The 25630-nt window shown below is 40.9% G+C and overlaps 1 protein-coding gene across 8 annotated transcripts in view; it reads right to left on the reverse strand.

The window, feature by feature from the left end:
• Positions 1-368: 368 nt before the first annotated feature.
• LOC135463290 (MYND-type zinc finger-containing chromatin reader ZMYND8-like) overlaps positions 369-25630 on the reverse strand; it is a 51490-nt gene continuing 26228 nt past the window's right edge. For 5 of the 8 annotated variants that reach the window (XM_064740541.1, XM_064740535.1, XM_064740538.1 and 2 more), the window contains 11 exons: positions 24225-24280; positions 23383-23508; positions 15867-17578; positions 14028-15132; positions 11257-11515; positions 10389-10457; positions 8533-8617; positions 7761-7885; positions 6223-6474; positions 5561-5692; positions 3634-4718 (listed from right to left, as the gene is read on the reverse strand). In XM_064740541.1, the coding sequence (XP_064596611.1) occupies positions 4170-4718; positions 5561-5692; positions 6223-6474; positions 7761-7885; positions 8533-8617; positions 10389-10457; positions 11257-11515; positions 14028-15132; positions 15867-17578; positions 23383-23508; positions 24225-24280 (4470 nt within the window). In that variant the 3' untranslated portion in view covers positions 3634-4169. Of the gene's footprint in view, positions 848-2642; positions 2681-3633; positions 4719-5560; positions 5693-6222; positions 6475-7760; positions 7886-8532; positions 8618-10388; positions 10458-11256; positions 11516-14027; positions 15133-15866; positions 17579-23382; positions 23509-24224; positions 24281-25630 lie in introns of those variants that run through there. The other 3 variants (XM_064740542.1, XM_064740536.1, XM_064740544.1) reach the window with 3 other exon arrangements.

Below are 25630 nucleotides of genomic sequence, written 5' to 3' on the forward strand. Positions count from 1 at the left end.
GCTGCCAAACTTTTCATGCAGGACAGAACGTATACCACAGCTTCTGCTGCCAAACTGTTCGCACAGGACAAAACACCTTCTGATGCCAAACTGTTCGCACAGGACAAAACGTATACCACAGCTTCTGCTGCCAAACTTTTCATGCAGGACAGAACGTATACCACAGCTTCTCCTGCCAAACTTTTCATGCAGGACAGAACGTATACCACAGCTTCTGCTGCCAAACTGTTCATGCAGAAGCTGTTTTGTCCTGTGCGAACCGTTTGGCAGCAGAAGCTGTGGTATTCGTTTTGTCCTGCCAAACTGTTTGCACAGGACAAAACAGCTTCTGATGCCAAACTGTTCACGCAGGACAAAAACAGCTTCTGATGCCAAACTGTTCGCACAGGACAAAACGTATACCACAGCTTCTGCTGCCAAACTGTTTGCACAGGACAAAACAGCTTCTGATGCCAAACTGTTCGCACAGGACAAAACAGCTTCTGATGCCAAACTGTTCCCACCTGCACTATCAATGCCTTTGGATGGTTTAGCTTGAGCTTTCAGTTTCCAGCCAACATCGGTATAAAAACCGGTCAATATTTCTGAGCTGGAGACAGAAAACTGGCACTTCCTATGTCCCATTTTATCAGAATGGTCTGTTCTGTATCTGGAATGGGTTTTGAGCATCCATCGTGGCAGGCGATCGTTGCTGTTGATTTTTGGAGAACATAATTGGACCACGGTGACCCACCTGACCTTGTGAACTCTGGCTGACGATTGGATAAAGCATGGAGTTGTTTTGCTGCATAAGTGGTCTCTGCTGAAGCAATGTTATACCCTGCTGATTCGTCATTGGGAAGCCAATCTACAAAGAAAAGTAATGAAAAAAATGTGTCAGTGTATTTCTTTGTTTCATTATAAACTGCGAGTGGATTAGAGCAATGAAAAAATGTGTCAATGTATTTCTTTGTTTCATTATAAACTGCGAGTGGATTATAGCAATGAAAAAATGTGTCAATGTATTTCTTTGTTTCATTATCCACTGAGAGTGGATTAGAGCAATGAGAGCAGTGCGTCAGTGTTTTTCCTTGTTTCATTATCCACTGAGAGTGGATTAGAGCAATGAGAACAGTGCGTCAGTGTTTTTCCTTGTTTCATTATCCACTGAGAGTGGAATAGAGCAATGAGAACAGTGCGTCAGTGTTTCTCCTTGTTTCATTATCCACTGAGAGTGGATTAGAGCAATGAGAACAGTGCGTCAGTGTTTCTCCTTGTTTCATTATCCACTGAGAGTGGATTAGAGCAATGAGAACAGTGCGTCAGTGTTTCTCCTTGTTTCATTATCCACTGAGAGTGGATTAGAGCAATGAGAACAGTGCGTCAGTGTTTCTCCTTGTTTCATTATCCACTGAGAGTGGATTAGAGCAATGAGAACAGTGCGTCAGTGTTTCTCCTTGTTTCATTATCCACTGAGAGTGGATTAGAGCAATGAGAACAGTGTGTCAGTGTTTTTCTTTCTTTCATTATCCACTGAGAGTGGATTAGAGCAATGAGAACAGTGTGTCAGTGTTTTTCTTTCTTTCATTATCCACTGAGAGTGGATTGGATTTGATCTGATTCTTGTTTGACATCAAACTCAGATTTTCATGAATATGGCGGCAGTGAATGGAGGAAACTGAAATGCTCATTGGAAAAGACCAACCTCTGGCAAGTTACTGATGAAGGAGTCAGGGCGAGTTCATGCTGCCAAAGAATCATGCCAAAGACACCAGACATGACACCCCACTCAGTCACATTATACTGACACTGTGCCAACCAGTCATGTTTCCTTGCTCTAACTTCTCGGTGCTGAGAGACAAGTCAGGCAGCAGCAAACTACCATTTTAAAATGTTTTGGTATGACCTGACCTGGGTTTGATCCCTGGTTTCCTGATTTTTAGGCAGTCAGACCATTAGGCCATGGAAGTGGTCGTTCAATAATGAGGGTCAGGCAAAGAAGTGGACGCGCACTTGACACCAATATGTCACCTCATGAAGAGTAACAAAAGTTAAATCATAGGAAGCTGAATTCTGGAGGAGGAGGTGAAAGTGTGGAAACACTCTCAACTCGTTTCACACAAGTACATTTGTAGATCATGTGTATATCACTGAATAACAGTCTCTACACGTAGTTCACGTGACAGGTTAACCTGTCTTGTGAAATGGTGGCCTCCACAAATATCAATGTATTCTAACACAAACAGCTACCGCTGGTCAGATTACTTTGATTGGACAAGTGGTAATCGGTCCTGAGAGCAAATAATCCCAGACATACCACCACCTTCACACAGGGCAAAAACCTCATGACTTGCATGTAAAACCAGAGCCAAACTCACAAAAACTAGATCTGAACCTGCGACAATCTGTCAGAGGCTGGATAAACCAGTGAGGAGCCCCACTGATGCATTAAGACATCTTAATTCCTCAGTGAAACTTCTTCTGAAAACTGTTAATGTTGGCATTTAACATGCAAATTGCTTGGAGGTACATGTATGTGCACCCTTATAGTCGTGTTTCTTTCTAAAGTAACACCACAGTTCACCACGCCCATCCAGCCTCAAACCTTGCATGCACCTAAAGCATCGAACATGCAAATGATCAAATAGTCCTGGAGACCTTACTTGGTACTGAATTGGTGACACAATCTCTCCATGCCTTGCTGTGACGAAAACCAGAAAACATCCATGGTATACTGGACCACAACCAAACCAGATCCCATCCACGCCCCAAAGCCATGCAGATATTTCAGACACTAGCTCACCACCACCAGACTTTTAGCAGGCTTTTCCAAACATGGAGCAAGTTTCTAGCATGCCTCTAACTGACAACCAGCACACTTGTAGCAGGTTTCTAAGATGCCACTAACTGACAACCAGCATACTTGAAGCAGGCTTTTAGCATGCCACTAACTGACAACCAGCACACTTGTAGCAGGTTTCTTCTATGTCACTAACTGACAACCAGCACACTTGTTGCAGGTTTCTACTATGCCACTAACTGACAACCAGCACACTTGTGAATGTATCTAGCATGTCACTGACTCGCTAGTTCAGTACAGGCTTCTAATTCTCCTGTCCCATTCATCAATGCCTAGTTTCACTTGCCCAGATCTAGAATTTCTGCTGTTGTCTTGGATAAGCTTATCCACCAGGGAGAGCTTTCTACACTGCTGGCAAACTACTAGCCAACTAGTGGAACAACAGTAGCCAGCTGGATAGGTGCACACTACTGTACAGCTAGGAGCACACTACTTGCCAGCTAGTGGCACACTACTACCTAGCCAATGGCACACTACAAGGCAGCTAGAGGCAGATTAATAACCAGCTAGAGGTACACTACTAACCGGCTAATGGTACACTTTCAAGCAAATGCCAGATTAATAGCTGACTAGTTGCACACAACCAGCCGACTGGTGGCACACTGCCAGCCAGCCAGCTGGTTGTCGTACACTGGGCAACTACTAGCCGGCTAGTAGTACACCAATTTCAAAGACAGTGACACACTAGTAGCCAACTTGGTGCACACTATTTTTCAGCATGTGATACAATAGTAGCCAGCTAGTGGCACACTATTCATCACCTTATGGCAAACTATCTGTCTGCTTGTGGTACACTAATAGCCAGGTAGTGGTGCAATACTGGAAAGTTTCTTGAGTACTACCAACTTATCACATAACTGCCATGCAAGATTTGATGTAAGAGTGAGTTTCATGCTGATCTACATGAAGGATACTACCACCTGATGATAGAGCATGCTCTGTTGAAACCACAGCAATCTGTCTGAATTTTTCACCCTTTTCACATGTTGTCAAGTGAATATTCACATGTTGTCAAGCAAATATTTTCAGAAATCCAGAAAATCATTATTTTAACTACTGAATTTCTTGTCCGTATTTATCTGCAATGCTACACAGAAGACTGGGCAACTAATGAAATGCGTTTTAGTATCAAGAATAGACACCCCTAAACTTTTGTCCATGAATAAGTTGCTCTTACTGCCAGATTCACTGTTTCTACTTTTTACTGGTATCAAAAAGATGTTTTGAGGCTTGTTTGTATGGTAAAATGGTATACAACTGGAAAAACATATACTTCGGCACCAACAGTAATGCTTTAGAATGGTTCTTACAAATAACACAATAAATATGTCTAAAGTTGTAGTTGTTGTTTCACATGTGAAAAGGTTGAGAAAATGTCCAGCCTACTGAACGACACTCCAGCGAGTAGATCCATGCATGAGTAGGGTAGAGATACCTGGTGGACAGCGGAGTGATAGCCTCGCAGATGGGAGGGCAGTGGTGGGTGTGGCTGAGGGTGGGGCGAGGGGTGAGGGTGAGAGAGTTGGGCGTGGTGTGACTGTGGGTGAGGCCCAGTCACCTGACAAGCCTGGAGGTGGGGTGCCTGCCCCTGCTGCTGAGTGATGAACTGTAGCTGTAATGTGTCTGCCTGCAGAAGTTGTCCCCCTTGGCCAGTCTGGAGCATTTGGCGGCTCTGTGACAGGAGTTGTCCTCCTTTGTTCCCGCGTAGCATCTGTTCCGTCAGGCCCATGGTTGGTTGAGTCAACTGACGGATTTGTCCCGACATGACCTGACCGACCTGGGGTAATGGGGTCTGATCTCCAGCCAGCTGTCGCGTCCCACTGTATGGGCTTGGGTTTGCCGATCCCCCGTGAACCAGAGTGGAATTCGAGGTGAGAATCTGAGAAATACAACACACAGTTCAGACCATTCTATTTGGCCTAAGATTTTGCTCTGCCTGGGATTGAACCCCTGTTAAAGTGATTGAGGGCTTAGGCTTTAACATCACACTTAACAATTTTTCAATCATATGACAACAAAAGAGTCCTTAGAGTGCATGTATGTGTATTTATTTATTTACATACTCATTTATTTGATTGGTGTCTTAGGCCGTACACAAGAACATTTCACTTATATGACAGAGGCCAGCATTATCGTTGGAGAAAACCAGGCAGAGCCCAGGGGGAAACCTTCTGCAGGTTGGTGACAGACCTTTCCACCTACAGCTGGATAGGAAGCCAGCATCAGCTGGACTTGAACTCACAGCAACCGTTTTGGTGAGGGCCTCCTGGGTTATTACACTGCACTAGCGCCTTAACCAACTGAGCCACCAGAGGCCCCTAATGTACGTGTAATGTGCCTCCTTGTTGCAGAATGAATTTCAACCACTCTTCACTAAGCTTCACTAAGACGACTTACCGAAGCCGCCCCGCCTGAGTCATTATACTGATACGGGTTAACCAGTTGTTGAACTATACCTTTCACGCTGAACGCCAAGCCAGGAAGTTACAACTTCCTCTTTTAAGGTCTTTGGTGTAACCCAACCCAGGAAGTGGACAAATCAGGGCCATTTCCTGATTCTTAGAGTTCAATACATCTTAGAGAGGTGTTTTGAGGTTGACTTGTCTGATTGTTTCAAGAATATCTGTCTATTTTTGTTTGACTCTGGATGTTTTCATTGCAATGAAAACCATTTACAGTCTCATCTTCAAAATATGGCTGCAATACTGATATCAATGATACCTGATTGGATGAGTTTCTCATATGCGATGTCCCATTGGCTGACACACTGAGCAAGCCACGCCTTCCAATATCATTTTGTTCCTGCTGAATTAGAAGATCTGATGACATATTGTCTCGAACCCAATCATCTCTCTGGAAAAAAAGAACAGATAATCAACACAAGTTTGTTACTGCACAACTTTATCGCATAATTACACAATGTGAATTAAAGAATATCCTGCCTGTCAGGAGGTATACACCAACACTTGTATGCACCTAGGAATGCTGAGGCCCTGGTTGTTCAGACGTGGATGAAAACTTCAAACAGACCTTTTTGTTCGATGAATATATTTGATGTTTAATGCCACACTTAAGACAGAGGTCAGTTTTATGATTGGAGGAAACCACAGTGCTGGGAGGAAACCACCAGCCCTTTACCAGGTATCTAACAACTCTCCTGACTTAAAGCAAAAGTCAAAATAGCAAGACCTGTATTTGAACTCCCTGCCTCATTGGTCAAGGTCCTGACAGTCAAAGCTACAGCTAGCTATCATCCAAGTCACCAGGGGCATTCATGCGTACGAGTCAGTCTGGTTCTTGGAACAGCCTTAACAACTACAGCGGCCACTGATCCAGCTTTCATTATCTATCATCTGTTCAGTTGTCACCACTCTTTAACACACCTGTGTTGACCTTGAATTTCCCTCCTTGTTTGCTGATATGGCACTTCCCTGCCTAGGCACAGTTTTCCCAGCTTGAGGTGTTTGAGCATTTGTGGAATGTGATTGGTTGGTTTGGACAGCTGACTGCTCAGGGCTCTGTGATTGGGTACAGCTATCCATGTGCTGTGGCCAATGAGCTGTCTGGCAGGGATAGTCACAGTAGCTGGTGTTCCAACAGCAGTAGAAGATGGCCTCCTTCCCACAGTTAGAACACTGTCAAGAGAAACAAAATTAAAGGACTCAGTGAAAGAAACTCTAAAACGAAATTAAAGAATCTTAAACTAAGCTTACATTTCGTAAGCAAAGCTACCAAACAGCTCGCCCGTAGGAGACATATAAACGCAGAACAAGCTCAATACATAGAGTACTGAAATTGTGAATTTGGTAATTTATGGTAATTAATATGCTCACACAGCATCAGCAATGGAACATCTCCCTTGTGGCAATGTGCTTTATATGCATGTAAAACTTCAGATCAATACATGCAGTATTTTTTGAGATACCACCCTTAACATGTTGTTTAACCTTGATTCTTATTCACAATACACTATATGTAAGCCAGGAATTTGGGAATTTATGGTATTTAATATGCATACACTGAATCAACCCTGGAATATTCCCCTTGTGCTACTGTGCTCTGCATGTGTGCAAACCCTGAGCTCAATAAATGCAGTACTTTTTAAGATACTACCCCTGACACTTTGATTAACATTCCTTTCCTGTGATTGAACGCCGACACCCAGGGTATGACATAAGCTATGCCTCTACACTGCACAATTTTTAATCCATTTTAACAAAAGGTATTGAATGCTGAAGACTTAATTTGATTTATTCATCTAACTGATTCAAGACCAAACTCAATAATTTTTCACAAATAAATCTTGGCTCAGTTTAATGGGTAGTGGTAGCCTGATTGCCCGGGGTAAACCACCCACCTTTGGTAAGTGAATGACAAATGTGCTTACGTGTGATGTAGAGATATGCACAAAATATCTGCGCAACATACGTGGTCTTCCACTACAGTTAAGACCACATAACGGAACACAAGCATCAATGATTAATTATTGTCAGCAAGGCCCTGTGAACTGTGAATGCAGTGAAATCTATAAATTCCCTTCCCAAGGTCGAATTTGAACCCAGACCTGGAGTTTTGAAGCCACACCTAGGGTTTTGAACCCATACCTGGGGTTCTGAACCCACATCTGGGGTTTTGAACCCACACCTGGTGTTCTGAACCCACACCTGGGGTTTTGAACCCATACCTGGGGTTCTGAACCCACACCTGGGGTTTTGAACCCACACCTGGGGTTTTGAACCCGCACCTGGGGTCAACTTTATGAAGCCTTCATATCTCTACACCATAGGTCTTCATGGTAGTCTTCATGGGCTCACTTAGCTAAGTGAACTTCACGAAACCAGCCCCAGTTGTGTCTCAGCAATCAAGACGTAAGCACTTTACCCACTTGACCAATGCCATCACCCCATCCATGCTGTCTTACCCACTGTTTTTTCTTTGTCTTCTCAACAGCTTTTTTAACATCCTTTTCGTATTTCTTCTTTAGTTCTTCCACCAATGCATGCTTTTCTGTTTCCATCCCTTTCCTCATTTCTGATAAAGTCAATTCTGTCCAAGGAGAGATTAAATATTATTTAATTAAATTACTTTTCACTAAATTTAAAACAACTTTTAATTTTCTTTTTCAATTGCAGACAGGCATGTTACATCTCTGTGTTAAACAGACCATCAAGCCGGGGACACGCCAGACAGATTGTTTTCGCTTGAACAGGCATATTTTGTGAATTTCAAAAAATCTACCAAGTGTGTCCGTGACAGCGACAACATATTTTGTTGGCGATCTTGTCCGCCATGATATCTGCTTGCATCAAACATGTCAGATACTAGCAAAGAAATATGGCAATTTCACTCTGTTTACACAATGTATCTGCTCCAGTGAATTCCAACAATCAAGACTGATATAGTTGACCAATCAAACCGAGGGATTATGTTGATCTGTGACAGTTTGTTTGTGTCACATGGTTTACAAGGTCACATGACATAACCTAATGATGACGATCACCGTAAAAATCTGCCTAACATGTCTGCAGCTATGCTGTGAATATCGTCAGAGCATTTTGCAGGTGATTAAGTCCATCCCTACAAGCGATTTGCGTGTTCCCGGCTTCAAGCTGAGTATGATGTATAACTTAATTATAGTCCCACTAAGATTGTTCTGAAAGAGTCCGAGTACAAGGTTGTGACGTCAAACTTACCCACATTGTGTTTAATCTCTTCTATCTCTCTCTTATGTCTCCACTTTAGCTGCTCCAATTCCAGCTGCAGGTATTTCATGCCAGTCTAAAACACATAAGACATTTACTCACGTGAATTCCTTAAACGCATTGATTGATTGGGTATTGCATATTGAACTCAATTGCAGTTTAATAATGCTCTAGGGCAAAGGAAACCGGAATTCACACAGCAAACCCCCAGCAAGCCACTAGTGGTGAACTCTCCCATAGAGGATAGACACATAAATTCTGAATAGCAGAACGAGCTCCAGGTGTATGCCTTTTGTGAAAAGCAACTGATCTAATGAACTGTGGGCAAGGCCTCCTCTACTGTTGACTGTGTGTTTCTACAATAGTACCAAATACAACATGAAAGCATGGGGAAGCTGGACAAATCCCTGTCTCTAGCTGCACTGGACCAGTTTTTCTACTAGACTTGTCATAGGCCTTACCCCATGTGGCACGCCCTTTTCGGTAAAATGACACAAAAACACCATAAATAATCCAGAATTGAACCACCAGCTCCCACTTCTGTGTCTCGGTTTATCCATGGCTATGTTGATAGCGAAATTTCCACATAAAGGTATCAACAAAACAAACATTACTAAATACTTAACAATACTCCTTTTGTGAAGTACTGCTTGAGCGAAGTGCAAAAATCTCAAAAACATACTGGTTCATCACAACTTGTTAAACTTTTCACTTCAAATTGCTTTCTTCAGTGTCTGGGATTGTCACATACGTTTGTCCTCTTAATTCCTGACACACTTTAGCATGTCGGTGGTGTGTGGCTTTGCGTTTCAACCCTTTGGTAAAACTTCACAGAAAGTCAATGCAAATGCAAGTTGGCATTTCAGGAGTCCTGCAAGTTCATGCTAACATGAGTGAGACAGGGTGGGGATCTCACAAACTAAGGCACCTAAATGCAGGTGAGATTTTACACTACCTGCTAGTCTGTATAAACATCTCGCATAACCAGATCTGGCCCAACGGCACAGTTAGCAGCTACTGTAAAATCACGTCTTTTAGCTGTGTTACTTCGTGAGAGGCCCACCCTGTCTCGTCCATATTTGCATGAACTCACGGAAATTCTGAAATGCCAACTCGGTTTATCGACTTTCATGCGAGGAAAAAGGAACAACACGAAATAATGAAGTCTCTTGCAGGAAATACATTACCGGTTTCTAAATACATTACCAGTTTCTAAATACATTACTGGTTTCTAAATACATTACAGGTTTCTAAATACATAAGTGGTTTCTAAATGCATTACTGGTTTCTAAATACATTACTAGTTTCTAAATACATTACTAGTTTCTAAATACATGTACAGGAGACTGAATATTATACAGAGATAGATACACCGTACGTCAGGTTTTTACAGTGTGAAATGTAATATTTTTCACAAGACCGGTGGACCAGTAGCTGAAGTTTTATTAGGCTTGGTCCAATGAACCACCCGGAAAATCGATCCCTGGTTGTCTTCTTCTTTAATTTTTTTTTCTGTCCATTCTGAAGGCTTCCTTGCTGGAACTTTGACAGGAAAATATAATCTGCTCTCTGCAAGGCACGCATTCATCTGTTGGGGCTTCTGTCAGTGTTGATGAGACTCGTGTACACTTAAACCTCACCAAGTTGGACCCCACACATAGTGCATGTTTTGGCATATTAGATGAATGTTCTCTGGGCAGGTTATTTTAGAATTTTTGTGCACTTCACATTCGCCCCTATGTAAACAAAACGTTTCTTTCACCAAAATCTTTTAAATTATGTTTTAAAACTATATTTACCGGTCAAATTTATTGACGGCTTAAGGGATATGCCATTGTATACAGTACCTGGAAGGTGTTCTTGCTAGACAAGTCTCTGTACATCTCATCTACAGACTCCTTCACAGCCACTGCTATCTGAAAAGAGAAATTCAATTAATATTAATTTGACCACTGCCATTCAGTGCCTGATTCTCTATATGCCCTTTCTCAGTATTTCTCCCTTGTTAATCCTGTGCTCTGACCCTTTCTCAGTATTTCTCCCTTGTTAATCCTGTGCTTTGACCCTTTCTCAGTATTTCTCCCGTGCTTTGACCCTTTCTCAGTATTTCTCCCTTGTTAATCCTGTGCTTTGACCCTTTCTCAGTATTTCTCCCTTGTTAATCCTGTGTACTTAGTATTTCTTTCTGTTAATCCTGTACACTGACCTTTTCTGAGTATTTCTCCACCTTAATCCTGTGCACTGACTTTACCTGGGTTTTTCTCCACATTAATTCTATGTACTGACCTTTCTGAGAATTTCTCCACTTTAATGCTGTGCACTGACCTTTTCTGTGTATTTCTCTGTGTTAATCCTATGTACTAACTTTAGCTGAGTATTTATCCACCTTAATCCTGTGCACTGACCTTTTTTGTGTATTTCTCCACCTTAGTCCTAGGTACTGACCTTTTCTGAGTATTTCTCCAGCTCAGTCCCATGTACTGACCTTTTCTGTGTATTTCTCCATTTTAGTCCTGTGCACTGACCTTTTCTATGTATTTCTCTGTGTTAATCCTATGTACTAACCTTAGCTGAGTATTTATCCACATTAATCCTGTGCACTGACCTTCTCTCAGTATTTCACCATGGTGATCCTGTGCGCTGAGTATTTCCCCATGTTAATCCTATGTTCTGACTTTTTCTGACTATTTCTCCACATTAATTCTATGTACTGACCTTTTCTGAGTATTTCTCCACGTTAATTTTGTGCACCGACGACAGGTCTAAGGCGGTCTGGAGCTGAGGCTGACACGGGCTTGTCACCCCTGGTGGCAGAATGGTTCCTGGCACAGCTGTCTGCCCCTGAGCTAGCTGCTGTGACCCTTTCCTCTGCGGGCTCATGATAAGGGGTAGGGGTGGGGGTACGGACACCAGAAAGGCGTTGCTCGGCAGTGTCTGGGTGCTGGGGGCAGGGGCTATGTGTCGAGGCGTGTTCCTGAAAGTATCAGGATGATCAGCAAAAATTAAAGGTTTAAATCTATTCTTTAAAGCAGTTAATTCTGGGGAAATCTAACTGTTTGAGAAATCTCTGGCTGTGATAAAGGCGCATGCTCTAACCATTAGGCCACTGAAGTGGTCAGAGATGTGTACCAATAACACACCTTATAATTTTCCTTCCACTGAAATGCCCTTTACTTTTTGTACATATCATTAGGGGCTCAAACCATTCAGACCTGAATCCTTATTGCATCTGTTTGGATTATTATTACTATTATTATTATTATCACCAATTTTGTGATTCATTTTGTGAGAAAATGACAAACGGTACATTCCTGAAACTTCAGTATGTTTTAGAAAAGGATCCAACGTTTTGCTTTATAGCTTTTGGAAACATTTGGTCATGTGACCTGGTGGCCTTATTGGATTTTGTTCCAAACCTAAAAAAATCTTCTCTAAGAACGGCTGATGTGACTGAGCTGAAATTGTTGCACAAAGCCTTGGCACATTTAGGATGAGACTGTGTACGTTCTCGGCTGACAATTGTACAACCTTGCTACAGGGTGAAAGTGACCAAAAAATTTGTTTTTTTGCTACTAATTTTATAACTTCAACAGATAATGTCCGCAAATAGTCCTATCTGATGCAGTTTTGGACGCTGATTATGAAAATGCAATGTTTGCAAAATCTGAAGTGACGACATCAAACCAGAAGTGGGTATATTTCCTGAACCAATGAAGCTAGAGACGCAATCTCAAGGCCTAACATCATCCCTAGGCAAGGAGACAAATTCTGCATAACCACAGATGACAGCAAAAAGCTGGAAGCAGTACATGCCAAAAAAAATTCGCCATTTCTACTATTTTTTTAAATTGAAAAAATTCTAGAGCTAAAAAGGCCCAACAGATTTACCACATTTGGCACATAGACATGTACATGCCATATGGTGTAATACAATGTATGAATGGCTATGAAGAATATACTTTCTAATGAAGTTGAAGTCTAATAATATACCAATTGAGAAACACACAATTCAATTAACCTGAAGTGATGCCGCATGGGCCGGAAATACCAGCTTGAGCCCTGGCATCGCTGCTTTAGTAGCTATATTTACTTCTGGATATGTTAGTACATCTGGACTTCCTGTTATTTCTGGATATGTTAGTACATCTGGACTTTCTGTTAATTCTGGATATGTTAGTACTTCTGAACTTACTGTTATTTCTGGATATGTTAGAACATCTGGACTTTCTGTTATTTCTGGTTACGTTAGTACATCTGGACTTACTGTTAATTTGGGATATGTTAGTACTTCTAGACTTCCTGTTAGTTCTGGACATGTTAGTACTTCTGGACTTAGTGTTAATTCTGGATATGTCAGTACATCTCGACTTGCTGTTAATTCTGGATATGTTAGTACTTCTGGACTTCCTGTTAGTTCTGGATATGTTAGTACTTCTGGACTTAGTGTTAATTCTGGATATGTCAGTACATCTCGACTTACTGTTAATTCTGGATATGTTAGTACTTCTGGACTTCCTGTTACTTCTGGATATGTTAGTACTTCTGGACTTACTGTTAATTTGGGATATGTTAGTACTTCTGGACTTACTGTTAATTCTGGATTTGTTAGTACTTCTGGACTTCCTGTTACTTCTGGATATGTTAGTACTTCTAGACTTCCTGTTAGTTCTGGACATGTTAGTACTTCTGGACTTCCTGTTAATTCTGGATACATTAGTACTTCTGGACTTCCTGTTACTTCTGGATATGTTAGTACTTCTGGACTTAGTGTTAATTCTGGATATGTCAGTACTTCTGGACTTACTGTTAATTCTGCATATGTTAGTACTTCTGGACTTACTGTTAATTCTGGATATGTTACTTCTTCTGGATATACATGTATTATTATTTCTGAACGTCTCATACACACAGAGGTCATATTCATTTCCTGGACTTTCTATGGGTTAAAGAGCAGATGCCAGATTATTCATGGACCTTTTACCACAACCTCTACCATGTTATGTCAAACTAATCTGACATCAACTAGCAGTCAAAATACTATACTGACCAGCTATAATTAGGAAACCTAACATTCATCTGCCTGTCAGACAAACAAGTTTGAATCGGAGCATGTTTTGGTGGTTAATAATGCATATCTAGAGCCATTCTAAAAGGCATTTAGAGCCATCCCAAACTGTTTGGTACCCAAGCTAATCAAGCAGTGTTAAAACTGACAAGTAAAACTGAAAAAAAAGATATGACTGACTGCCTTCATGAAAAGTAAAGTTTTCATGCAATCTTCTTGCATAATTTACAGACTCTACAGCTCTCAGAAAGCATCATTTTGAGTTGCGCTATATTTCTCAATAAGTTTGGAATCACGTCAGCATTTTTTTTTTTTTGGCCCCGTACATGCATGTCAATCTATTACGCAGTAAAGGTGAAGAGACTATTTTCGGGCCCTGGATGATGGCCCGGGCGTAGCATTATTGTAGTACAACACTTACCCAAAAGACATGACTTTAAGGAGTTGATTGGAGCCATCTATGCCCTTCAGAGTAAGTAATGTGGGTGTTGCAGATACTAAAGTTGGCCGCACGTTACCACTGTGCGAGGTGACAGTAACTGGGGGTGTGGCTACTGCAGTAGGCGTGGTCAGACCTGAAGATGCTGTTACAAACTTAGAGGACACACTAGAAACTGTGCGCGTTGTGTTCAAAGATACAGCCACAGACGTGATGTTCTCTAGCGTGGTAGTTGGCGGGTCAGACACTTTAAATGGTCGCCACGTTTTAGTTCCAGACACGATCGCTCTACTGCGACTTACGTCCTGGCATCCACTCCTTGGTCGACCAACTCCTTTTTTGGGACAACTGTTCAACTGTTGCGCCCCCTGAACGCCTAAACTAGACAATGTTGCTATGTTTATCGCCTCTTTTGAGGCTTTGAAAGACTTTGTGGCACTATCCATGTGTTTATCCTTTGGTGGGGAAGGCGTCCCTTGGTTTTCACAACTTTTGTCCTGGCTTACATCAGGACTTCTTTGGGCTGCGTTCACCTGAGAGTCTTTTTGAGCACTGGGTTTCCTCGGTGTCAACACTACATCGTTTTCATCAAGGTCAATCACCAGATTGTTACTGTCTGTATCCGTGTCCACCTCCATTATCAAACCACCTGTCTCTGACACGTCCTCAGTATTCTCCGCATAACATTTTGACACAACTGTCTCCCTTGCACTGCTGACCTTCGACTTGTCTGAGCTTTCCTCCAGCTTTGCCTTTTTCACACTACTCTCCTCAGCAACGTGTGAATTGACAGCTTTTCCTCCTGGTATACTATCATCATCTTCAGACAGTCTCTTTCTGCACACAGCACTCTGACCCCCTGTGACATCACCAGAGCTGCCTTGTGTACTCTTACTCGTGCTACCTTGAGACATCTTCTCTGCGATGCTCGTCCCAGATTCCTGGGATGACATGCTCAGACCAGCATCATCGCAGTTTGAATCTTCATCTTTCTGCGTATCTTGTCCTGACACCTGTTCAGTTTTCTCTTGCTTCTGATTGGTTGATTCTAAGGTAGTCTTATCTACTTCTGTAGAACTAGCTGGATCTGGAATAAAAAGGTCAGAGGTTGAAGATTTATTTATGAATAATGTCAGCAAAGAAAATGTTTCATTTTTTTGTCATTTGGGCAAAGTATTGATTTCTCAAAAACTGCATTTTGAAACATACATGTACCTAAAGGGAAAGATAAATCCTGTTAAATATACATGTACCTGACTTTGTTCACCTGAGTCTCAATACAGCCAGCATTGTCATTCAAAACGTTACACTTTACACTATTCTTTTCATCCCTTATTCAATAATATGCTCCACAACTAATATAAATGTATGCAGTAAAACAATAACAATTCTACAACCCATACCTTAAATAACCTAATGATCTAGAACAAACACTGTAATACCACTAAAGTTTGACAATTTTTGTAACAAAACAAATGCTCTGTATAAAACATATACGATAACAGAAATGTGCTAGATTGTCTCTGTTTTCTTCAATCCCGAGTCCCTGATGGCACTTTGGGTTACAGTGATGTCCTGACAACCCCTCCCCACCCTCAATCTCCTCCATCCCCATTTGACCCAAAATTTCACCATGACTGAAGTTACTCTTTTTGTCAGTTGACCTTATAAAGGTGTTTTTAGGGTTGTTTTGAAAGGTACGATGAAGTCTGGTGCAAACAATGTAAGTGTAACACTTTATAACCTGTATTTGCCTTTAAAAAACACTGTATCAGGGGTGTTATTAAGTCAAATACAGTAACTTAACGACAGCTGTCATACCCTCCAAATCTTCGTCACTGTCACTTCCAACCTCAGAGTCGCTCCGATCCTCAGAGTCCTCCTCCGTCGAGGCGCCGTCCAGAGGTAAGGGGAGGTCATCCAGGTTCCCGTCTATCCCCAACTTTGCCTTGCATGACTCTATCGTCTTGCTCAATCCTACTAAATACTGAGACTTTCCCGGGGAAACTTCTGCACTCTTCTGAGCTTGTGATGACTCCTGAGTTCTATTCTCAGTCGTGACTTGGTCCCATCCAGGTTTTCCGCCCAGCGAGACCTCTGTACTTCTGCCAGCAGATGTCCCGTCATCAATCGTAGATTGTTTTACAGAACTGCTTTGACTGTCCTCAAATATGGCACTGTCGCTTACTTCCCTATTTTCAGTCACACTAGCAGCACTGTTATCCCTTACTGAAGTGTCCTGTTCCAGTTTTTGAGCAGGAAATTCATCCTTGACATTTTCAATACGATCACTGTTATCACTTGCAGCTATCTTGCATTCTGTACCAATTGTACTGTCTGTGTTTTCATTTGTCTTTCCAAGACAAGCACTATTTTCACTGCCCTTGATATCTGTTCTAGCCCAGTCACCAGTGGCACTGACACCGTAATTTGCATTACTTTCCTTTGAAGTCACATTGCTTTCATTTGAAGTCACATTACTTTTGAATTGCAATACACTCTTATGGTCACCACTACCACTGCTTGCATGTTTTTCACTCAAACCTCTTCCACCTTCACCCTGTAAAGAATTCATCACACCCACATTTGTATTAGAAACAGCCCTTTCACTTGTGACAAGCCCTGCAGAGTCTACATGACCCATGCTTGCATTGCACACAGTTGAAGTCACATTTTTACAGTCACTTGTGTGTGGGTTTACGTCTCCACTAGAAACAGCCTTGCTCAAAGTCGGAGATAAACTTACTGTCTTTAATTCATCACCTGATTTTGTCTGAGTATTTTCAACATTATTTTCTTTATCTTTCATCACACTGCTCTGCAACAAACCCTGACCTGTCCTTAATCTCACACCAGGATCTTTTTCAGCCATATTCGTCAGAGCCTGTTCAAGCTTGGGCGCAACAGCTATTTTCTGGATTCGCAGCCGATGAATATCTCCCGGTTTCAGCGTCAGTACCGATGGTAGCGTTGTTGTTGCAGCCTTACCACTGGATGCTGGAGTGGATCTAATTGGAACTATTGATCCAGTGGGAATATGTACTATTGATCTAGTGGGAACGGACAATTCTGATCCGGCAGGAACCAGTTTAGGCTGGATTGGGTCAGCATTGTGGGCTTTGTCTGTCACAGAAACACTGTCAGGCGTAACTGAGGCACCCACTGTTGAGCTCACAACGGAATCACTCTCCGTCTCCATTGGTGTATTATCAACTGCAGCAACTTTTGCAGCTGCAGCTCTCCTGGTAGTGATAATACTGCTGTACTTGATCTTCACAGCAGATGCAGTTTTGGCTGCGGTTGATTTGGGTTCTCCTGACTTTGCATCGGATGCTCCTTTGAGTTGAACAGGACTCGCTTTAATTTGTTTGGCGGTTTTTGGAGAACTTGCAGTCTTTGGAGACTTGGCAAGAAGTGTTTTGGCGGACTTTGCTGCTGTTTTGTCGTTGATTTTCATCTTGTTGTGCAGATAGACATTATTCTTGTCATACGGCGTGCGGAATTCTGCATATTCATATGATCCAAACTCCTCCCTACAAATGGGAAAAAGCACACACGTTACTGTAACCTTTTGGACATTTCAAGCTCTTCAGATCAATGGAATTTATGCATACAAATATGAAAATGACGCTAAATGATTCATATGTGTCACTAAAGATGCAAGCTTCCTGAAACTGTACAAAATTTTTCTCTACACCCTACAGTTTTCTCATAATGATCCAAAATATTGGCTGCAAATGTGGTTTAAAAAGTTGAAGAATTAGGGTACGTTGACAATGTCTTCCAAGTGAACATGGTTGAAGAAACAAACAAAACATCGGTAATTTTTTTCCCCCCACAGATACAGGCCATACGTGGAAAGTCTAATCAAAACATGGAGCAAAATTACATGGTTAATATTTTGAGCATACACAAATGTTTTTGGGTCTAAGAAGACAAAAAAATCATCATATGTGAAAGTACATCGTGTCAAATAACAGCACCCTAAAACAATCCTCCACCTGTGCAAGGGGTCTGTGGTGGACATCCCAGACAGAGAAAAATGTGGGGTAAAATAGGTAACAAAAATATAGAAGATTTAGCCAGAGCTGACATAAAGTCCATGCAGGACATATTGAAAGATCTGTGCTCACTTTGTGCTCCTTATACATTTTGTGTCCTGTCTTTTGTCTGTATGTGGTCTCCAACCCTACATTGTACTTGTCTGTATGTGGTTTCCAACCCTACATTGTACCTTATCTTGTCCGTATGTGGTCTCCAACCCTACATCGTACCTTATCTTGTCTGTATGTGGTTTCCAACCCTACATTGTACCTTGTCTGTATGTGGTCTCCAACCCTACATTGTACCTTATCTTGTCTGTATGTGGTTTCTAACCCTACATTTTACCTTATCTTGTCTGTATGTGGTCTCCAACCCTACATTGTACCTTATCCTGTCTGTATGTAGTCTTCAACTCTACATTGTACCTTATCTTGTCTGTATGTGGTTTCCAACGCTACATTGTACCTTATCTTGTCTGCATGTGGTCTCCAACCCTACATTGTACCTTATCTTGTCTGTATGTGGTTTCCAACCCTACAATGTACCTTATCTTGTCTGTATGTGGTCTCCAACCCTACATTGTACCTTATCTTGTCTGTATGTGGTTTCTAACCCTACATTTTACCTTATCTTGTCTGTATGTGGTCTCCAACCCTACATTGTACCTTATCCTGTCTGTATGTAGTCTTCAACTCTACATTGTACCTTATCTTGTCTGTATGTGGTTTCCAATGCTACATTGTACCTTATCTTGTCTGTATGTGGTCTCCAACCCTACATTGTACCTTATCTTGTCTGTATGTGGTTTCTAACCCTACATTGTACCTTATCTTGTCTATATGTGGTCTCCAACCCAACATTGTACCTTATCTTGTCTAGATGTATTTTCCAACCTCACTTTACCTTGTCTTTATGTATTTGCACTTCCTCACCTTGTCTTGTCTTTATGTATTTGCAGTTCCTCACCTTATCTTGTCTATATGTATTTGCAGTTCCTCACCTTATCTTGTCTTTATGTATTTGCAATTCCTCACCTTATCTTGTCTTTATGTATTTGCAATTCCTCACCTTATCTTGTCTAGATGTCTTTGCACTTCCTCGTCTTGTCTGTATGTATTTGTAGTTCCTCACCTTATCTTGTCTAGATATACTTGCAGTTCCTCACCTTCTCGTCTCTATGTACTTGCAGTTCCTCACCTTATCTTGTCTATGTATTTGCACTTCCTCACCTTATCTTGTCTAGATGTATTTGCAATTCCTCACCTTATCCTCTCTATATGTATCTGCAGTTCCTCACCTTCTCTTGTCTATATGTATCCGCAGTTCCTCACCTCTTGTCTATATGTATTTGCACTTCCTCACCTTATCCTCTCTATATGTATCTGCAGTTCCTCACCTCTTGTCTATATGTATTTGCACTTCCTCACCTTATCCTCTCTATATGTATCTGCAGTTCCTCACCTTATCTTGTCTAGATGTATTTACACTTCCTCACCTTATCTTGTCTAGATGTCTTTGCACTTCCTCACCTTGTCTTGTCTGTATGTATTTGTAGTTCCTCACCTTCTCTTGTCTATATGTATTTGCACTTCCTCACCTTATCTTGTCTACATATATTTGCACTTCCTCACCTTATCTTGTCTAGATGTCTTTGCACTTCCTCACCTTGTCTTGTCTGTATGTATTTGTAGTTCCTCACCTTATCTTGTCTAGATGTACTTGCAGTTCCTCACCTTCTCGTCTCTATGTCTTTGCACTTCCTCACCTTGTCTTGTCTGTATGTATCTGCAGTTCCTCACCTCTTGTCTTTATGTATTTGCACTTCCTCACCTTATCTTGTCTATATGTATTTGCAATTCCTCACCTTATCTTGTCTTTATGTATTTGCAGTTCCTCACCTTATCTTGTCTATATGTATTTGCAGTTCCTCACCTTATCTTGTCTTTATGTATTTACAGTTCCTCACCTTATCTTGTCTTTATGTATTTGCAGTTCCTCACCTTATCTTGTCTAGATGTCTTTGCACTTCCTCACCTTGTCTTGTCTGTATGTATTTGTAGTTCCTCACCTTATCTTGTCTAGATGTACTTGCAGTTCCTCACCTTCTTGTCTCTATGTACTTGCAGTTCCTCACCTTATCTTGTCTATATGTATTTGCAGTTCCTCACCTTATCTTGTCTTTATGTATTTGCAGTTCCTCACCTTATCGTGTCTATGTATTTGCAGTTCCTCACCTTATCTTGTCTTTGTGTATTTGCAGTTCCTCACCTTATCTTGTCTTTGTGTATTTGCAGTTCCTCACCTTATCTTGTCTATATGTATTTGCAGTTCCTCACCTTATCTTGTCTTTATGTATTTGCACTTCCTCACCTTATCTTGTCTTTGTGTATTTGCAGTTCCTCACCTTATCTTGTCTTTATGTATTTGCACTTCCTCACCTTATCTTGTCTTTGTGTATTTGCACTTCCTCACCTTATCTTGTCTTTATGTATTTACAGTTCCTCACCTTATCTTGTCTTTACGTATTTGCAGTTCCTCACCTTATCTTGTCTAGATGTCTTTGCACTTCCTCACCTTGTCTTGTCTGTATGTATTTGTAGTTCCTCACCTTATCTTGTCTAGATGTACTTGCAGTTCCTCACCTTCTCGTCTCTATGTACTTGCAGTTCCTCACCTTATCTTGTCTATGTATTTGCACTTCCTCACCTTATCTTGTCTAGATGTATTTGCAATTCCTCACCTTATCCTCTCTATATGTATCTGCAGTTCCTCACCTTCTCTTGTCTATATGTATCCCAGTTCCTCACCTCTTGTCTATATGTATTTGCACTTCCTCACCTTATCCTCTCTATATGTATCTGCAGTTCCTCACCTCTTGTCTATATGTATTTGCACTTCCTCACCTTATCCTCTCTATATGTATCTGCAGTTCCTCACCTTATCTTGTCTAGATGTATTTGCACTTCCTCACCTTATCTTGTCTAGATGTCTTTGCACTTCCTCACCTTGTCTTGTCTGTATGTATTTGTAGTTCCTCACCTTCTCTTGTCTATATGTATTTGCACTTCCTCACCTTATCTTGTCTACATGTATTTGCACTTCCTCACCTTATCTTGTCTAGATGTCTTTGCACTTCCTCACCTTGTCTTGTCTGTATGTATTTGTAGTTCCTCACCTTCTCTTGTCTATATGTATTTGCACTTCCTCACCTTATCTTGTCTACATGTATTTGCACTTCCTCACCTTATCTTGTCTAGATGTCTTTGCACTTCCTCACCTTGTCTTGTCTGTATGTATTTGTAGTTCCTCACCTTATCTTGTCTAGATGTACTTGCAGTTCCTCACCTTCTCGTCTCTATGTCTTTGCACTTCCTCACCTTGTCTTGTCTGTATGTATCTGCAGTTCCTCACCTCTTGTCTTTATGTATTTGCACTTCCTCACCTTATCTTGTCTATATGTATTTGCAATTCCTCACCTTATCTTGTCTTTATGTATTTGCAGTTCCTCACCTTATCTTGTCTATATGTATTTGCAGTTCCTCACCTTATCTTGTCTTTATGTATTTACAGTTCCTCACCTTATCTTGTCTTTATGTATTTGCAGTTCCTCACCGTATCTTGTCTAGATGTCTTTGCACTTCCTCACCTTGTCTTGTCTGTATGTATTTGTAGTTCCTCACCTTATCTTGTCTAGATGTACTTGCAGTTCCTCACCTTCTTGTCTCTATGTACTTGCAGTTCCTCACCTTATCTTGTCTATATGTATTTGCACTTCCTCACCTTATCTTGTCTTTATGTATTTGCAGTTCCTCACCTTATCGTGTCTTTATGTATTTGCAGTTCCTCACCTTATCTTGTCTTTGTGTATTTGCAGTTCCTCACCTTATCTTGTCTTTGTGTATTTGCAGTTCCTCACCTTATCTTGTCTATATGTATTTGCAGTTCCTCACCTTATCTTGTCTTTATGTATTTGCACTTCCTCACCTTATCTTGTCTTTATGTATTTGCAGTTCCTCACCTTATCTTGTCTTTATGTATTTGCACTTCCTCACCTTATCTTGTCTTTGTGTATTTGCACTTCCTCACCTTATCTTGTCTTTATGTATTTACAGTTCCTCACCTTATCTTGTCTTTACGTATTTGCAGTTCCTCACCTTATCTTGTCTAGATGTCTTTGCACTTCCTCACCTTGTCTTGTCTGTATGTATTTGTAGTTCCTCACCTTATCTTGTCTAGATGTACTTGCAGTTCCTCACCTTCTCGTCTCTATGTACTTGCAGTTCCTCACCTTATCTTGTCTTTATGTATTTACAGTTCCTCACCTTATCTTGTCTTTATGTATTTGCAGTTCCTCACCTTATCTTGTCTAGATGTCTTTGCACTTCCTCACCTTGTCTTGTCTGTATGTATTTGTAGTTCCTCACCTTATCTTGTCTAGATGTACTTGCAGTTCCTCACCTTCTCGTCTCTATGTACTTGCAGTTCCTCACCTTATCTTGTCTTTATGTATTTGCAGTTCCTCACCTTATCGTGTCTTTATGTATTTGCAGTTCCTCACCTTATCTTGTCTATATGTATTTGCAGTTCCTCACCTTATCTTGTCTTTATGTATTTGCAGTTCCTCACCTTATCTTGTCTATGTATTTGTAGTTCCTCACCTTATCTTGTCTTTATGTATTTGCACTTCCTCACCTTATCTTGTCTTTATGTATTTGCAGTTCCTCACCTTATCTTTATGTACTTGCAGTTCCTCACCTTCTCGTCTCTATGTACTTGCAGTTCCTCACCTTATCTTGTCTTTGTGTATTTGCAGTTCCTCACCTTATCTTGTCTATATGTATTTGCAGTTCCTCACCTTATCTTGTCTATGTATTTGTAGTTCCTCACCTTATCTTGTCTTTATGTATTTACAGTTCCTCACCTTATCTTGTCTTTATGTATTTGCAGTTCCTCACCTTATCTTGTCTTTATGTACTTGCAGTTCCTCACCTTCTCGTCTCTATGTACTTGCAGTTCCTCACCTTATCTTGTCTTTGTGTATTTGCAGTTCCTCACCTTATCTTGTCTTTGTGTATTTGCAGTTCCTCACCTTATCTTGTCTTTATGTATTTGCAGTTCCTCACCTTATCTTGTCTTTGTGTATTTGCAGTTCCTCACCTTATCTTGTCTATATGTATTTGCACTTCCTCACCTTATCTTGTCTTTATGTATTTGCACTTCCTCACCTTATCTTGTCTTTGTGTATTTGCAGTTCCTCACCTTATCTTGTCTTTATGTATTTGCAGTTCCTCACCTTATCTTGTCTATATGTATTTGAAGTTCCTCCATGGCCTGGTCAAACCCTCCAGCTTTCTTGTTCCGAAACGCTGTAGGTATTGTTTCACTGAGAAGGAAGACTTGTGATACTGGAACCCAGGACCTAAGGGAAAATAAATGTTAAATAATGTTATTTACACCCAAAACAGACGACTTATAAACCATGCAAATACAGAATCATTTCATGTTACTTCACATTCACAATAAGACAAAAAGATAATCCGTTTGTTTAAACAGTAGATGATCTGTTGACAAGTTATTGTCTATTTCTCACGAGACACACAGATATGGGACACTATCTTGGTGGACAACAAATGGCCTTGTCAAATGTTAAAGAGGGCTGTCAACTGCTTGTTGTCCCAAAGATCCCACAAGCAGAAACAGCACTGAAGCCCTCTCTTTTGTGCAACGCATACAAATATCAATAGGTTAGAGCGTTAGCGAAGTGGACAGGTGAAATAACAACCTCGTGCTATTAGGACACCCTGTTTTCAGGACTTTTTACACGGGAGAGATAGGAGAAAATGAAATCTGGACACCTGTTATAACAAAATGGCCTCAATAAGGGATGTTTGGACACATTTCTGGCCAACCCCCTGCCCAGTACATAAGCACATACCAGGCAGCACAGTTACAAATAGATAATTTCCCAAGTTCAAAATTTAATCAGGTCATGTACCAAATCTGGAAGCCTTATCTCAAACAGATGAACTGCAGATATCATGTATGTACAAGTAACCAACACACACAGATGGACAGATGCAAATCACAAAGGGGGATAACAATTACATCAATGAGGCACATGCAAGCTCAACTCACCTGTCATGAGCACCAAAAAATCGCACATCTACCTGACCATCCACTTCCCTGAGAGCCTGAACAGCAAACACACAAACACAAAGTGTAATTCTACTTGTTCATTTACCTACCCTTATTCCTACAAGTTTTAGCATATGAAAGAGCAACTTTCAGTGCAATTCATGCATATTTTTGATCTGAGTTTAAAGACAAAATTACATTAGGTGTGACGGCCAATTTAAGAGCTTCAAAAAACTATAATTTTATCAGTCTGCACAGAATAATGCCTTCAAAACATGCTTGAATAAACATAAACAAAAAAACATACACTAAACTTGAACATTGCAAATGTGCCAAACAATAACTGTAGTCATAATTTATTTGACGCAATACTTAAGAACTTATGACTTATGCAATGGTGGTCAGTTTATGGGTCCAGATTAAACCATCAACATTTGGTGAGTTACTGGTGAACTCTTCCACGTGTAACTTTTAACTTATGCAATGGTGGCCAGTTTATGGGTCCTGATTGAACCATCAACATTTGGTGAGCTACTGGTGAACTCTTCCACGTGTAACTTTTAACTTATGCAATGGTGGCCAGTTTATGGGTCCTGATTAAACCATCAACATTTGGTGAGTTACTGGTGAACTCTTCCACGTGTAACTTTTAACTTATGCAATGGTGGCCAGTTTATGGGTCCAGATTAAACCATCAACATTTGGTGAGTTACTGGTGAACTCTTCCACGTGTAACTTTTAACTTATGCAATGGTGGCCAGTTTTTGGGTCCAGATTAAACCATCAACATTTGGTGAGTTACTGGTGAACTCTTCCACGTGTAACTTTTAACTTATGCAATGGTGGCCAGTTTATGGGTCCTGATTGAACCATCAACATTTGGTGAGTTACTGGTGAACTCTTCCACGTGTAACTTTCAACTTATGCAATGGTGGCCAGTTTATGTGTCCAGATTAAACCATCAACATTTGGTGAGTTACTGGTGAACTCTTCCACGTGTAACTTTTAACTTATGCAATGGTGGCCATTTTATGGGTTCAGATTGAACCATCAACATTTGGTGAGTTACTGATGAACTTTTCCACGTGTAAGAGTTCAAAATGATCTCCAGCAAATTTCATGTAAGACCATACAGAAAAGAAGAACCAACCACTAATTACCACCCAGTCCCCTCCCTCCCCCTGCCCTCTTATAGTTAAGAGAAAGAGACTTAACTCTTACACTCTACCTATGAAGATTTTCAGGATTGCCAGTCCTCCAGAATCTGCAGGAATTTCAAATAACACCTGATACACACAAAATTACATACAGAGAGTTTTAATAAGGATTTTGTGTATGGTGTCCACCGCATGTAATAACACATGTGCCACGTCTGGTGTAATGGCTGACGGAATCATTCTCTGTGT

This window comes from Liolophura sinensis, chromosome 3, assembly GCF_032854445.1.
Source record: "Liolophura sinensis isolate JHLJ2023 chromosome 3, CUHK_Ljap_v2, whole genome shotgun sequence".
NCBI classification, from domain to species: Eukaryota; Metazoa; Mollusca; class Polyplacophora; order Chitonida; family Chitonidae; genus Liolophura; species Liolophura sinensis.